The sequence below is a fragment of the Coenobita brevimanus genome, chromosome 101 (genome assembly GCF_032717465.1).
Source record: "Coenobita brevimanus isolate Jiangsu-jjx chromosome 101, ASM3271746v2, whole genome shotgun sequence".
NCBI classification, from domain to species: Eukaryota; Metazoa; Arthropoda; class Malacostraca; order Decapoda; family Coenobitidae; genus Coenobita; species Coenobita brevimanus.
This window is the reverse complement of record NC_137054.1, coordinates 7,651,639-7,667,682: the sequence shown is the minus strand read 5'-3', so window position 1 is coordinate 7,667,682 and position 16,044 is coordinate 7,651,639. Positions and strand designations below refer to the sequence as shown.

Here is a 16,044-nt window from a genome sequence, read left to right as displayed (position 1 = left end):
TCATCATCATTAGCAGCAGCAGCATTATCCTGTTGTTCATTCCTTTATTGTCCCATCAGGAGCTTAGAGGGTCGGAGCTAGGCCACTCGGGTGACTCAGAAGACAAAGAAAACTGATACTCTGTGGGGGTAACTGACTGATTAACCTTTTCACTGTCGAGACAACTCTATTATTCTATTTTAGCTAACTTCAAACGTTTGCATTTACCTGAGAGTAAGTCATAGGAGCTTAGAGAGTATGTCATAGGAACTTATAGTGTTAATTATGTAGCCATGTTTAATTATAGGAACCTGAGAGCACTTGATGTTCTTATGATCAGAACCCCCTAGTCAAAATGACGGCCTTGTATAAGTTGAGGGCTAAAAACTATCTGAATTCACACTTTCAGGATCCACTGACTTACTCTCAACTGAATAATATTTTTGGCACGAGCTGGAATATAGTACTGGAGTTGTCGCCACCATAAGACGGTTGATGGCACCAGTATTAGCACCTAGCTCCCATGACTCACTTAGCAGTATGTTACTGTCTGACTTAGCATGAAGTAAGAGAGAAGACGTGTCCATGAGAGGGTAAATACTCATAATCCCCGTCACGCCACCGTTAGACTATTATCTTCAGCAGAGGGAAACCCCAGACAGGTTAATAAATATTCATTTTTGCGAGGACGTGGATATCAGTGGACAAGATCTGCTGGGGGAAAACGTGCCTTTTATATAACCTAATAGGAGGAAGTCAAGGGTAGTATTGTGTTCTCTTCTTAAACGTCTGACAGGTGAGATTTTTCTTAGCTGAAGAAAACCATCTGATATGTCTTGCTTTCACGGTGCAGCGAATTGTTGAAGTGCATGAATTATACCCACCTTTGGAAAAGATGCTTATTGAGGAGATAACAGTTACATCTCCCCAATAAACAACTTGTCAAAATTTGTGTATAATTCTTCCCAGGTCATGAAACTGTCAAGTGCGTGTAGAGCCCCTCTAGGGTCAAGATGCCTGAGGTGGGGGTGCGTTGAGTGGGCGTGAGGCGAGTAGCAAATACCAAGCACTGGGATTATTGAACTTCCTCATGACGACATTTGAAACATAAGTATCGCCATCGTCCATTCTAAGCGTTATTACACGGACCTACGGCTGCATCTTTACAAAATTATCAACCCCGCCTATCCCTACCTTATACCTGGAATAGAAATCGTGTACCAGATCATCGCCTCCTCCACTGACCTACGTAAAGAAACACAACGGAGTACAGTAAGACTTGACATTAGGATCGTATTCATAAAGCATCTTATATAGTGTGGAAGGCAATTTGTTTGGTCATATTTTTATCATGAATGTCCGAGCCAGTTTGACTGTTAAATGTTTGGCAGCGGTATGAGTGAAGACGAACGTTTTAACAAGCCATCCAATACACACCTTATGTTCAGGATGCTCTTTTAAATACGGTACATAATTTCGTCAACAAAATACAGACCCACTTGTTGGCATCAGTAGCGTAGTGGCTGGACTGGTGTGTTGTTGCCATACGGGGAACCTGGAAAAGGGAGAGGGGTTTATTTTTCATTATTACATGGAAACATTTTATTTCTTCGTCGCTTGTTGATATGGTAGGACTGTGGGGTTGATACGAGGTAATAAAAGACGAAGTGATCTGAATGTTGTGGTGTAGTAGTGTGTTGTGATAGCGGGAGCGGGGTGGGGATAGGGGGACTCACATACTCTTCCAGCAAAACTAGTGTGACTTGGGACAGTGCAGAGGGAGGGTGTGTGCCGCTCCGCCTCGCCAGCATGTCTGTGTCAGGGTACTCATACGATGCCATTGTTACAGTGCTCAGTGTTTTCCCGTCCTCCCTGTGTCAGTGATCAATTTACTTGAGGGTGCTGAGGAAAATCTGCACGTGTAAAAAAGTTTGGTTGATGGTGGAGTGATAAATAGTGCAAGCATGAGGTGGGAGTGGTTACTGTTGCTGGTGGGGATGGTGAACGGGTTTCTGGTGATAGTGCCCGATACAACACCCATCGGACGCCAGGTGTTCCTCGCTGGCATGGACGGGCCCACACACTACAAGCTTGACCCACGGAGAACGGCAAGTTACGTCCATAGACTTTTCCACGTGGACCGACACACAGGCGCGGTCACAGTGAAGCGGGAGCTGGACTGTTCAGGCACCTTTTACACCAACCCGGTTACCCTGTGGCTGGAGGCGTGGTCTGAGAGGCAAGGGGCACCACTGGACTATGCTACATTCCCACTACGTCTGGTGCTCTCTGGTGATGCCTGCCGCCACCACGCCGCCGTGCTGGAGAGGGAAGTGGCATCCTGGATAGACACGGCGGCACTCTCTCTGCCCCTGCCTGACCCCGATCCTTCCGACCCTGACCAGCTGTGTCTGCGGCGGTCACAGGTCATACTGAGGATACCCGACCTCCTCCCGCGGTCACTACAGGCATGCAAGTTGGATTATACATCAGTGTCCGACCATAGAGTTACTGTGGAGATCCATGGCGGTGATTTGGTCAGTCTGTTTGATACCTGCCTGACGGGTGTAACCAGAGTTAAGCTGGGGTTGCGAATGACCTGTCCTGGCCTGAAAGCTCCGTATGATCACGACCTGAGACTGGTGCTTCACAGTGCGGTCGACAACGGGGACGAGGGACATATTCGTCGTATTCGTCGGCAGATGCAGTCCGCAGCACCGTATTTCGAGCGTACTGTGGAGACCGCACATGTGTTGGAGGAGGCGGAGAAGGGGACAGTGGTGACGACAATAACCGCCACTGACCCCGAGAATGCCCCCCTCACCTACTCCATCGAGGCTCTGCGCGACGCTCGTTCACAGAGGATGTTTGAAATTGATCCTTCCTCCGGCCTCGTCACCACTAAGGTATCGCTGGACAGAGAGCTCATTGACGTACATTATTTCCAAGTGAAGGCTGTGGACAAGACCTCGTCACCTCCTCGCTCAGCCACCACCACTCTTCAGATCAACGTGGACGACGCAAACGACCACGAACCGGTCTTTGAGCGGGAAGAATATGACGCCTCCGTACGTGAGTCCATCAGCGTCGGTTCCACGGTTCTCACGGTCAGAGCCACAGACCAGGACGCCGGACCGAACGCCGACCTACGCTACACCATCCTCAACCCAACTGGACCCAACGAGGTGTTCCGGATAGACCCAAAATCAGGTGAACTATCGACTCGTTTGCCGTTGGACCGCGAGGAGCACGCACAGTACACGCTGTCCATTCAGGCCGAGGACCAGGGACCATCGCAACACCGTCGCACAGCCACAACTTTAGTCACCATCACTGTTTTGGACGAGAACGACAACTACCCCCAGTTTTCTGAGCAGACTTACACCGTGGAGGTCCCAGAGGATATCAGCACTGCCGCAGCACCCGTCATTGCGCACGTCCAAGCCACCGACAACGACAGCGGGAAAAACGGGCAGGTGAGATACGCGATAATTGGAGGTAACACGGCAGGACACTTTACGATCGACGGTCTGACTGGTGAGATACGCGTGGCCGCACCGCTGGATCACGAGACTAACAATAACTATCGCTTGGTGATTCGCTCGCAAGACAGTGGATCACCGCCACGATCCAACACCACACAGCTCTTAGTGAAGGTGAGAAACGTAAATGATAACGCACCCTGGTTCTCCACGCCGGTTTTCCAAGAGACAGTTCATGAAAACGCAAATATCGGTTACACCATCGTTCGTGTCCAGGCGTTTGATAACGATGTAGGCGACAATGCCCTTCTGGTTTACAACATCGAAGGTGGAGGGGAAGATCTGCCAGTTCAGGTGGAGAAGACGACAGGATGGATAACGACAATACGTGAACTGGACCGAGAGGAGAACCACCATTACCGGTTCATCGTGGTGGCCAGAGATCACGGGGACCCGCCTCTCTCCGCCTCAGCCACGGTCAGTCTGCAGATCCAAGACCAAAACGACAATGATCCTGTATTCAACCCCAAGAACTACGAGGTCGAGGTCAGTGAGAGCACCTACCCCGGCACCCAAATTGTCATCGTCACTGCTGAGGACAGGGATGAGAACCCTCGCCTACAATACTCCATCCAGTCGGGGAATGAGAGGGGCCGGTTCTCCATTTCCACTCAGAACGGCCGAGGACATATTTCCCTCGCACAGCCATTAGATTACAAAAAGGAACGCAAGTATGTCCTCACGGTAAAAGCTGCAGACTCAGGTGGACGCTTCGATACCGCCACCGTCTATATCAACGTTACCGACGCCAACACCTTCCCGCCGCAGTTCGAAAACACTCCATATTCGGCGACCATCTTTGAGGACGAGCCTGTCGGTAGTACAGTCATCATGGTGGCGGCTTCTGACGGCGACACGGGTGAGAACGCTCGCATCACTTATTCCCTCAGTGGCGAGACGGCACCGGAGTTCGTGATTCATTCAAGCACGGGAGCCATCACGACCACGAAGCCCTTGGATCGTGAAAAGCAGGGTGGGTACCTGCTTACAGTGACCGCCCGCGATAATGGCACCCCGCAACTCTCAGACACCACCGATGTTGAGATCACCGTTGTTGATGTCAATGATAACGCTCCTGTCTTCACCAAGCCGTCATACAGCACATCTGTACCTGAAGACGCTGCCAAGGGAACGTTCATAATTCAAATCAAGGCCAGTGACGCAGACTCCGGCATCAACGGGAGAGTGAGATACAAATTTCAAGAGGGAAAAGATGGAAAAGGTGCATTCTCGGTGGACGAAACATCCGGCATTATCCGAACCACGAGAGAATTGGATCGCGAGACAGTGGATAAGTACGCTCTCGTGGCAATGGCGGTGGACAGCGGGGCGCCGGAAAAGTCATCGACCGTAACCGTAAACGTGGAGGTGAAGGACGTCAACGATAACCCGCCCATGTTCAAGACGGATCGGATACAACTTCACATCGCGGAGAACTCACCGGTCGGGTCAACGGTCGGGGTGGTGAGGGCGGAGGACCCTGACATCGGCCCCAACGCGGTCATCCAGTACAGCATCATCGGTGGTCCGGATGCCCAGAACTTCAGCATGGTGGCGCATCCTTCAGAGGGTCGCGCTGAACTCGTCACGCGCGTCGATCTGGACTATGAATCCCCGAAAAAGAAGTACCAGTTGAACGTCCGGGCCACCTCAGCGCCGTATCGGTCCGACATTCCGGTCACCGTCTACGTCAAAGACATAAATGATAACGCACCGGTTCTCTCTGACTTCCGGATCATCTTCAATAACTTCAAAAACCACTTCCCCGTGGGTCCAATCGGTCGAGTTCCCGCCATGGATGCAGATGTTACGGACAAGGTGAGTGTGGCCACCCAGGTAGTATGAAGACATTAGGCGGTGCGGTGGGATAATTACCCTCTTGCCCTTCTACCTTTCCTTTACCCTCCTACTTCCCTGCCCCTCTCTCGCTCACCTTCCCACTACCCTCCCTTTCCTCGCTTGCCCTCCTTCCCGCTCTTTTACCTCGCTGCTTCCCTCGTTTTCCCTCCTTCATCATTGCTTCATCCTGTTCTCACTCCTCTCCATCCCACTGCCCTGCCTTGCCCTCCTCCCTCCTTTCCTCTGCTTCTCCTTCCCTATCTGACCCCTTCCCTCTACGCTTCCCTTTCAACTGTTCGCCTCTTCCTATTTCAGTCACTGAGTACTACGATCATTATCACTATCTCCTTTCCTCTTCAACAATTCGCTCTCGTCTTCCGTATACGCGCTTCACTTCTCTTTCCCGACACTTTTTCCTTTCCTCCCCTCACTCTCATCTCTCTCTCCTCATCGCTTGCCTTTCCTCCCGAACTTGTAACTCTCTTCCGTCCTTCCTTTGTTGCGTTTTATCTTTCTCCGATCTATTAAAATGCGCACTCTTTTCTCCTCCGTTCTTCATTCATATCTTCGCTCCCTCTTCTCCGTTTTCTTTCATCAGTATCTATCGTTCTTCCTCTCTTCCTCTTCGTTTTTATCTTACATTCTGTCCTTTCATCCCATCTTTATTTATTATTTGTTCACCGTTCCATTCTTTTCTTTCTTTCTTGCCTATTTACTGCTCTTTTTGATTAATTCAGCATTATCCCCATTCCTATATTCCTCTACATCTCTCCTCTTTCTCCCCTTTCATATCCATCTCTCTATTTCCAGAATCTTTAGTGTCTTTCCTTCTTTCCTTACTCTTCCATTTCTGTCCTACCCTACCCTGCCCTTCTTTTTATTTTCTTCTTCTTTCTCTTCTATACCTTTCTTCTGTTATATCTTATCGCAATATCTCATTTTTGTTTTCTCTATAATACCTTCTTTCTCTCAGTTCACCCATTCTCCCTTATCATTCTCTCTCCTACCCTTCTGTCCTCTTTCTCTCCTCTCCCTTATCGTGCTCTCTCCAACCCTATTGCTTCTTCCCTTTCTTACCCTCTCACTACCTTCTTCTTGTCTCCTCCTTTTCCACCCTCCTTTACTCCCCCATCTTACACCCCCCGTACATTACCATACAGTAACTCTCCCCGTAAACACAGGAAACTCCCAGGACCTTTGTCTTCACTGCTGCAGGTACCTTGGGCTTGGGTCTAGCTCTTCAGATACGAATTTACTTTTTATATATGACAACTATGTATTTCTTATTTTCATGTTCCTGAATCCCACTCACCCATCTGAAACACCGAGAATATGAGTAACGAACAATGGTGATGATGATGATGGCGTTGATGACTTTTTATGCAAGGAAGAAGGAACCAAAGGCCAGGAGCCCGGAAGATTGTTCTCTCCACGAAAAAACAAAAACAAGATACTGTTTCATTGCTCCTGTGATGCATAAACTAATTGAGTAATTCACCTAACATGGCGGTAACGTAATGCTTATGCTTACGAGTGTAATTCATAAGAAGCAAATTACCGTACCCTTGTTTCAGTGGTCCTTTCATAACTAGTCGTGTAAATGCATATTAGCCTAGGCAGATGAAACCAGGAATCAGAGAAGGTATATTCAGTACATTTTTAATAACTGCCATGTACTGTATGTCTGTACCGGTAGTGATATCTATACTTCACATTAGCTGTATTTATCTTTATCTCTCTGTTAGTCTGTCAACTTGTCTATATCTGTCGTGTGTGTGTGTGTGTGTGTTAGCAGATTTAAGGTATAATTAACAGCAATTCAAAATGTCATTAACCCAAAGAGTGACGTGAATGACGCCTCAGATCTCATCACTGTACCGTAAAGCAAGACGGCCGAATACAATTTAGTTAGTCGTACAAAGGAAGCCAAGCACTTGAATGGCGGTCGCTGCTGATGTACGGGCTGGTGCAGTAGGTAGATAATTATGCCCCCCTTTCCCCCCCTTCCTCTCCACCCCTTATTCCCTTAGTGGCCGTACGGAGTGAGACGTCCTGCGAACAATGGCGGTGGTTCGGCCTCCCAATTACCCACGACGAAACTACATCTTAAGGCCCCACGAGACGAATACACCTTGCCAACCCCTTCCTCCGCCGTAACCTTCTAAAGATGTAAAATCGTAGACGCGAGTAAGGAAGAAACAGAGCACAGACTGTGGGAAACAAAAAAGACAAAGCTAGCGATATTAGAATGTGGTCCTACAAGGGTAATGTCAGTGGTGGATTAGAAGTGTAGGACAGACATTTCAGTCCTTCCCATATCATTTTCTTCCCATTCCTGACCTCTCCCACCTCCACTCCTTTCTGTCCATCTTCGTCATGGTTGTTCTGGTTCCGTCGTGGCCTTGTTCCACTTGGTCTTGTCTTCTCTACCATGTTCCACGTTTTCATTCAATCCTGTAATTTTTCGTCTGCTCGCATTTTGCCCATCCACCCTTTTCACCCCTGCCCTGTTCCGTTTTTGCATCATTCCATCCTGCTCCATTCAACTTTATCTTCCCCTCTGGATTCCTTTTGGTTGTTCGTTTGATGTTTTGTCCACTTCTGTGCAATTCTTCAGTCCTTAACATTACTTTCTTACTTTTCATTCCCGTTCCTCTCCCGTTCCACTCGGTTCCTTGCAGTCATGGCTGAATCGGTTTCGTCGTTCCCCCGTTCCACTTGTCCTGTAGCTACTTTCTACGCTGCTCTACCATATTTTCAGTTCATCCTGTCCCTCTTGTGTCCGTAGCTTCTGCCACACTCACACCCCCAACCCCCTTCCTCTTCGCTTTGTTCCGTCATGCTCCATTCCGCTTTTGTCCTCTTTCCTTTCCCCACCGTTAATTGAGTCTCCCATTCCCCCGTCCACTTATCCACCTACTCCTTCAGCCTGTTTCTCTCTTCCCCTCGTCCTCCTCCATCCTGTTTCTTTCTCTTCCCCTGTTCCTGTCAGTCTTGTCTTTCGCAGCTCCGCCCTGTTCCTGTCCCTGGCTCTCTTCCACCAGGCAATTACAATATGTTACAAAGAGTCATATTCTAGATGGCTTCAAAGAATTCATAACAACCTCCCAGCGCTATACCGTACTGTACTTTGCATAACACACTTCATTAACCCTCATGTGTGTTACTGATGCGAGGTTTGTCGGAGATTGAAATAACACGAGAGAATATTTAAGTGTAGTGTGCAGGATAAATCGCTAAGGAAGAGGCGCTACGAGGACTGAAAATACGGCCCTTAACCCTTTCCTTACGTTGCCGCCTTTTGTACTCTGATCTCGCTATCGCCGTCCGGTTTTTTTTTCATTCAGTCAACATGAGACCCTTTCAGAAGAGGGGTAAATATGAAGTTGGTATTTATTTTTGCTACTGTAAGATGACTTTATTCGAGACACCCTTGTAGTGAAAAGGTAGCTATTATTTTTTTTTCTTTGCTCCCGCCAGATAATTTTATTCAACTGATGAGACATCCAGTATTTTCAAGGGGCATATATATATATATATATTTTTTTTTCGCCTTGTATCCTTGCTTCTGACAGACGGTTTTATGCAGCTGATAAGAAACTGCTTACAGTGAAAGGGTACATATTTTCCTGTATCATTTGAATTTCGAAACGATTTGAATGAACACCTGTAGCACAAGATACTAATTAACACGTCATTTGCAGAAATAAACTGAGATCGTACTTATCATGAATCTTGAGCAGTGTGGAGGATAAAATTTTCTCGCGTTTTTTATTTTTTGTTCGTATTTTTCACTTTAACCTTCACTTTAGTTTGGATGTGAAATCTGAGGAAGGTGTATGAGTGAAGGCGAAGTATTGGGTAGCGATTTCATACACTTGGAGCTTTAAAGTTTGTTGTAAATGTAGAGCCCGGTGATAAAGGGAGCACTATGAAGCCTCCCAGGATCTCGAGAATTTGGCTCCTTCCTCTCTCCTGTTCCAATTCTTTTCCTGTGTTGTTCCCTTTTCCTTCATTCACGCAAACTAAAAAGGAATAAAGTACGGGAAGATACAGAGGAGCATATATGGTTCTGAACACACACACACACACACACACACACACACACACCGTTCTGTCTTGCTCCATTCGTTCTCATTTTGCGTTTGTCCGTCTGTAGTGTGTGTGTGTGTGTGTGTGTGTGTGTGTGTGTGTGTGTGTGCGTGTGTGTGTGTGTGTGTGTGTGTGTAGTACAACTGGGCCACCTTGCTCGTTGATGAGGGTGGTCCAGTCATCACATTTAACCCACCGTACCCACCCACTCAGTCCTGCCTAACTCCCTCCTTCCCTACTCTGTCTATCCCTTCCCCACCATACCTATCCCTTCCTAGCCCTTCAGGTTGTTCGTCCGTGGTTCCTGTTCCTTCTTACCTTGCCCTTCCTCATCCCTCTCTCTGTTCCTCCCTTCTCTGCTCTCCTCACTGCCTGATTTCCTTCCTTCCTCACTCTGCCTGTTCCTTCCTCACCCCGCATTTTGTTCCCTGTTGTGTTGCTCTCAGTCTCATCCTACCTCACTTCCTTTTTCACTCTACCTCACCCTTCTCTTCCTTCTGTCTCACTCCTCTCTTCTGCATGTCTCCTCTTCTCTCCTCCTTTCCCACTCTTCTCTTTCTCCTGTCTCACTCCTTCCACCCTCGTCACTCTTCCCCACTCCTCCTCCTGCCTCACTCCAACCCGTTTCTACCCATCTCGTTCTGCATCACTTTTCTCCTGGTTCTGCCTTACCTCTTACCTGCCCTGTCTCACCTGTCCCACCTGTACTCTCACGCCTCACACTAAGCCATGTACTCTGCCCTGGTTAACGCTAGACGAATTTATTATTATTATTATTTTTTTTTTACAAGGAGTTTTTTCATCATCTGAGGGTTAATAATTCTCCTACTGGTTCTGCTTCTCTTTCTTCTCTCGCATTCTTTGCCCTTCCTTCCCAGTTCCTTGGCCTGCCGCACATCCCCCCCCCTCTCTCTCTCTCTCTCTCTCTCTCTCTCTCTCTCTCTCTCTCTCTCTCTCTCTCTTCTCCTCTAACGATATCAGCTGCATCTACCGTATAATCAGCTGTTCATGGAAATGGCTGACATGATTTACGGTACTCATCATCAGAATCAATCTATAACCAGACATTCACTCCCAAGCTGCATCTGGAATGGCCTCACCCCTCCTCCCCTACCCTTCATTTAGCTTCCCCCCTCCTCCCCCACCCTTCACTTAGCTTCACCCCTCCTCCCCCACCCTTCACTTAGCTTCACCCCTCCTCCCCCACCCTTCACTTAGCTTCACCCCTCCTCCTCCACCCTTCATTTAGCTTCACCCCTCCTCCTCCACCCTTCATTTAGCTTCACCCCTCCTCCTCCACCCTTCATTTAGCTTCACCCCTCCTCCCCCACCCTTCATTTAGCTTCACCCCTCCTCCTCCACCCTTCATTTAGCTTCACCCCTCCTCCTCCACCCTTCATTTAGCTTCACCCCTCCTCCTCCACCCTTCATTTAGCTTCACCCCTCCTCCTCCACCCTTCATTTAGCTTCACCCCATCCTGTGAGTCTAGAAATGCGGAGGCTTATGAAACATGATCATTATTAACCCCCTATTGATCGGGACGACTCTGGTATTCTACTCCACCTAACGCCAGACGATTGTATACAGCTGAGAGTGTGGCTGAGAGATTAAATACTATTCCCATTAACCCTTTTATGTTCGGGACAGCTCTAGTACTCTCAGCCACCTAACGCCAGACGATTTTACTCAGCTGGGTTAGCTATAGGGACCTGAGAGTTCTTAAACGTAGGCTACAAGGAGGATGAATTTCAAGCTCCACTTTCCTGCCCCTTACAGTCGCCTTTACATCATGCAGGGAACACGTGGGTATAGTTCATTCACCTTAACTCACTGACAGAATACGACAGAACCACAACTCTAACACTTCCTCGTGACTAGCATCCTACCGGTACTCCAGTGTTAATCCCTTGTTACAACTCAGCATTCAAGATGGAGAAACAATAATTTAAGACCAGGTTAAAGTGAATAGAATATAGTAATGTTTATTTTTGATCACCACGAATAGCACTACATATCACATGAATTGATATAACAGCATAACACCATACAGTATAGCTCCAGAACAAGACTTATTTTCAGCATTTAGTAGAACATGCATAAAACAGACAGCGAGAACCTTTTAACTCCCAAAATTCAGCTGTAGAGTTTTTACGATTTTTGCGTAGCTGAGTGGTGTTAGGACTGAATATTGCGTGTGAGGGTTGAGTGGCTGTGAGCGGTGAGTGAACTGGTCAGGGTGGAGTTGAAAGCATCATGAATTTAATTATTGTTAGTTAAAGTTGTTTGATCTATATTGCACCGTGAGTGACATTCTTTCACAGTATTTATAAGGTTTCAAGCGAACGGCACCCCCGTAAAAAATGCATCTTCCTCTTAAAGAAATAGAATTGCTCAGTACATGAAGGAGGGCGGCGTGGAGTGGCAGAGGAGGTAGGCTGGGAATACTGTAGAGTAAAGAGGATTTAACCCCATTTAATACGATGACGTGGATTTACTTGTCTTGCTACCACTGGATTATTTTATGCTCTAGGGAACACATAGTATCGAGATCCTGGGCATATGTGAAATCGTCTCGGTGGAGCAAGAATAGAGGTAAAAGTATGTCATCATTGTGAAGGGGTGAAGGTGTCTCTTATCGCATCGTGGAATTGGCCAGAAGGTAAAATGGACAGGTAGGTGGTCGTTTATTACCCAACAATATAGGGTTTCTCCCGAGCTGAATAAAATCATCTGTCGGTAAAAATAACATATGATAAAATAAGACACCATCATACTGAATGGTTAATGCAGATCTTTTTTTTTTCCTTTCATAACCCTACAGAGGGCAGAGTTCTCTCCTGCGCTAAATGAAATGGTTTGGCGGGAACAATAATATATTAAGATAAAGAAGTCATGGTACTGGAGGGTTTAACGTCTGTATCGTACCGTCAATAGCTCGTACGGTCAAATGCAGAAGGAAAGCGCGCATTCCCCTGAGCAGCTGCGGAGAGGACAATAAGCTTTAAAGTGGTAAGGAGTTGAATGAAAAGGAAGCGTCCACTCGATCACATCCTGCACAAGTCTGTCGAGTAACAAGACGCTCCTGTCTCTGGCTGGCGACTGTTCCCACGTACACTTATGTCTGTGGCGAATAGGTGAAGAATTAACAGGAATTAGGGAATATTACACTCTTATTTAACCTCTACAACACCGTGACGCTTTTTATTAATCACGCTATCACCAGACGATTATTTTCAGTCTTAGGAGGGATGTTTAGCAGTGAAGTGAAGGCTCTGTCTAACACTGCCTTTTCAAGCAATCTCACTTAGCTGATTAAAATTGATTGTAGAGCAAGAATAAAATATACAATACATGATCAGCTTGCCTTCCACCGTATACGTCACCCAGTCTGCAGCGAGGTAGAATAACAGCAGAAGATATACGTTATGTAGAGTGATGTGTGCACCTTGACCTACCGTTTAGCATCGAACAACATTTCACACACACACACACACACACCAGCGGAGGGCAAAGGGAAACGTGATGTGGCTTTGAGGAGGGTTGAATACGAGGCGACAAGCAGGGGGAGGAGGGAAGCACGGGATGATGAATAAATTATGACGCAGAAGACAAGTGCGATTCACCGAGAGAGAGAGAGAGAGAGAGAGAGACGAGAACACGAGTCACTTGGCCAGGTGGAGCGTGAACAGACTTTAGAAGGAAATGTCTTTAATAATTGAACCTCTGTGAGTTTGGGTATCGCTGTGTCCCTCTCGTGTGTGTGTGTGTGTGTGTGTGTGTGTGTGTGTGTGTGTGTGTGTGTGTGTGTGTGAGAGAGAGAGAGAGAGAGAATAGGGGATCGGGTTTCTGATTCTCCCTCCTCCCTCTCGCTCAGACCCCAGAGGAAAAGGAGGAGAGGGAAGGAGAGAGAGAGAGAGAGTTGTAACAGGAGACAACCAAGTGAAAATCGAAGGGTAAGATGATGGGAAACAATTGAGTATCAGGGAACTATTGATCAGGGCGATGAGGTAAGCGAATGTGAGGGAAGTTAAGACACGCAGGAGGGGGAGCGGCGTGGCCTGCAGGGGGAAACTTCACTCGAGGACAACTTCACTCGAGGACGACTTGGCGCGTTAAAAGTTCAAGTGATAGGGTCGTGTTCTCTGGCTTTGGAAGTTCTGTAACGTGTCTTTCTCAGTTATTTATTTTGCACATTGCGCCTCAGCTTGTTTTACGCCGATGATGTTTTATTTATACTGTTCCTTCTACGTCCAGATGATTTTATTGCGATTGTATTCAATATGAGGGAATGTCCATGCAGTGAAATGGTTAGCAACGACTTTCGTGAATCTCCACCAGTAGGCAGGCTATGTAAGGTCCACAAGTTAAGATAAACAAGTAAATAAATATAAAATTAAAGACAGATCTTTTCACTTTAGCAAGAATAACACTCAGATTTCATTCTCGGACCGACGTCGTTATTATGCATGGTTCGGTTAGTTACTGATGGAAACTGGTGATACTAAAAGGTGAAAGTTAACGTGCAAGTATTATTTAAGTGTTAGTGTATCGCTAAGGAAGGAGTACTGCGTCAACGAGAACACGGACCATAGGAGGGTTAGAAAGACGGTAGGACAGATTCAAGGCGGTGACGGCGAAACAGGTTATTTTGGTGGTGGTGGTGGTAGTCATCTGAAGTAACAGGATCATGATAGGAGGGATTCAGTGGAGGGTAGGACAGTTGCGAAGGTGGAGATGGTATTATTAGACGGTGGTGTGGTGTTGGTTTTGCTTGTCTAATTGTTACTGATTTGCATTTACGAGTGTTCGCACCTTAAACAGTGGCAGCATGTGGGACCCGATTCCACTCCAAAGCGCCCCCTGCATGTGAGTTCGCTGCCAAACCAACCTAGTCACCGAGTCACCAGACAAGTGGCGGGAGGTTGACCGTTCGCTTGCCCTCCCCCCGACCTCCCCCCGAACTCTCCCTGCGTCACCCTCCTCTGCTTCTCGTATCTCTCCTTTACTTTCTTTTTTCTCCGTTGGCTCAGCAGTACAGTTGGGGACCTGGATGTACTGCTGACTGTTGGGGGTCGTATTGTAGGGGAAGATTGGACTTGGTTTTGATTGCCTGCTTGAATGACTGGTGCTGTCGATGGCCATAATTCTAAACTTTATTCCTTTACTCCTCCAACCCCTACTTTCTTTGCCTCCATCCGTCCCTTCTCTTCTCACTCCTTATCTGAGAGGTGCAGCTTTGCCATCTTAACTCTGAGAATTATTAAACTTGAGATTGCTATGTTTTATGTAGGTCCACAGTTTTTGTCAGTCATTTGATAAACTTAAGATGAGAGGAAGATGCATCTGTCATCTCTGCGTCACTGCTGCATGCGCTTTGTCATGGTGTATGCAGGCTAACAGGATTTAATGCCAACATCTTTTTCCGTCAATGACCAACAGATACTAAGGGTTTGCACACGCCTTCGCTCTCCCAGTTCTAATTATACGGCCCTAGGACTCGGAGGAGGGTTGGTGTGATGAGGAGGAGGGGAGCTGCAGGAGAGAAGAACTTGAGGGGCGAGAGTCTGAAAGTGCTGGCAGGAACTATGCTAACTTAACTCTGGCCACGAAATTGAAAGTTAAAGTTGGTAGTTATGAGGGTGTAGGTTATTCCGGGGTATACGGGAGGGAGAAGGTAATTTTCCGCCCTCTGTTAATCCTTTCAGCACATTGTCAATTTCTTGTCATATTTTTTGCTGTCTATTCACTGTTTTATCCAACATAGGAAAGCTGTCTGTTACTGGTAGGGTTGGATTCACTCTCCATCTAATTCATCAAGCGCTTGGCATTTGTTTGCATTCATCTTAAAGGGACATCTGTTGTAGTGCAAGTGTCAACTCTTGACAGGAAATAAAAGTTAACCGCTTCCTGAAAGTTATCTTCTATTATTATTATTATTATTATTATTATTATGATTATTATTATGATGATTATTATTATTATGATTATGATTATTATTATTATTATTGGTTGTGGTGGTGGTGGTGCCACAGACAGCATAGCTTAGGGGAGTCTCTCTCTCTCTCTCTCTCTCTCTCTGAGGCTTAGATTTATGCCAGTCGACTGCACGAAGGTTATTAAGATAGTCAACTTTTGCAATCCCTATCTTCAAAATAAGAAAGGACATCATCATACTGAAGGGGTAAATCTATTAGTTATGAAGGAGTAATATATTCTGCCGCGCACGGGAAGGAGTTTTTTTTTTTTTTTTTTTTTTTTTTTTTTTTTCAGTGTTAAACTGAGGCAGCGGGGGATGAATTAGGAGGATGACTTAGTGATTACGGCACAGCTCGGGTACCGGTACTTACCAGCAAAATTTTGGAATGCCTGAGGAACCTGATATTACGTTGCTCTCCCGCAGCACGATACAGAAATTTCTCAAACTGGTAAAAATTCTCTCCGCTGAACAGTCATAAGATTTTAGCCTGAACAAAATTTGTAAACGAATCCGTAGCAGCGAAAAGACCTGTATATACGGTAGCTATATAGAATGAAAGGTGTGTAATTACCAAGATTTTACTCATTTGAATAATTTCATCTGGGTTTAGCCTG

The 16,044-nt window shown here is 46.7% G+C and overlaps 1 protein-coding gene across 1 annotated transcript in view; it reads left to right on the top strand.

Moving 5' to 3' along the window:
- Window positions 1–1,943: 1,943 nt before the first annotated feature.
- Window positions 1,944–16,044, top strand: part of LOC145414906 (protocadherin-like wing polarity protein stan) — a 114,555-nt gene continuing 100,454 nt past the window's right edge. Inside the window, exon 1 of the mRNA XM_080284321.1 lies at window positions 1,944–5,339. Coding sequence (XP_080140447.1) covers window positions 1,944–5,339 — 3,396 coding nt within the window. The remainder of the gene's footprint in view (window positions 5,340–16,044) is intronic.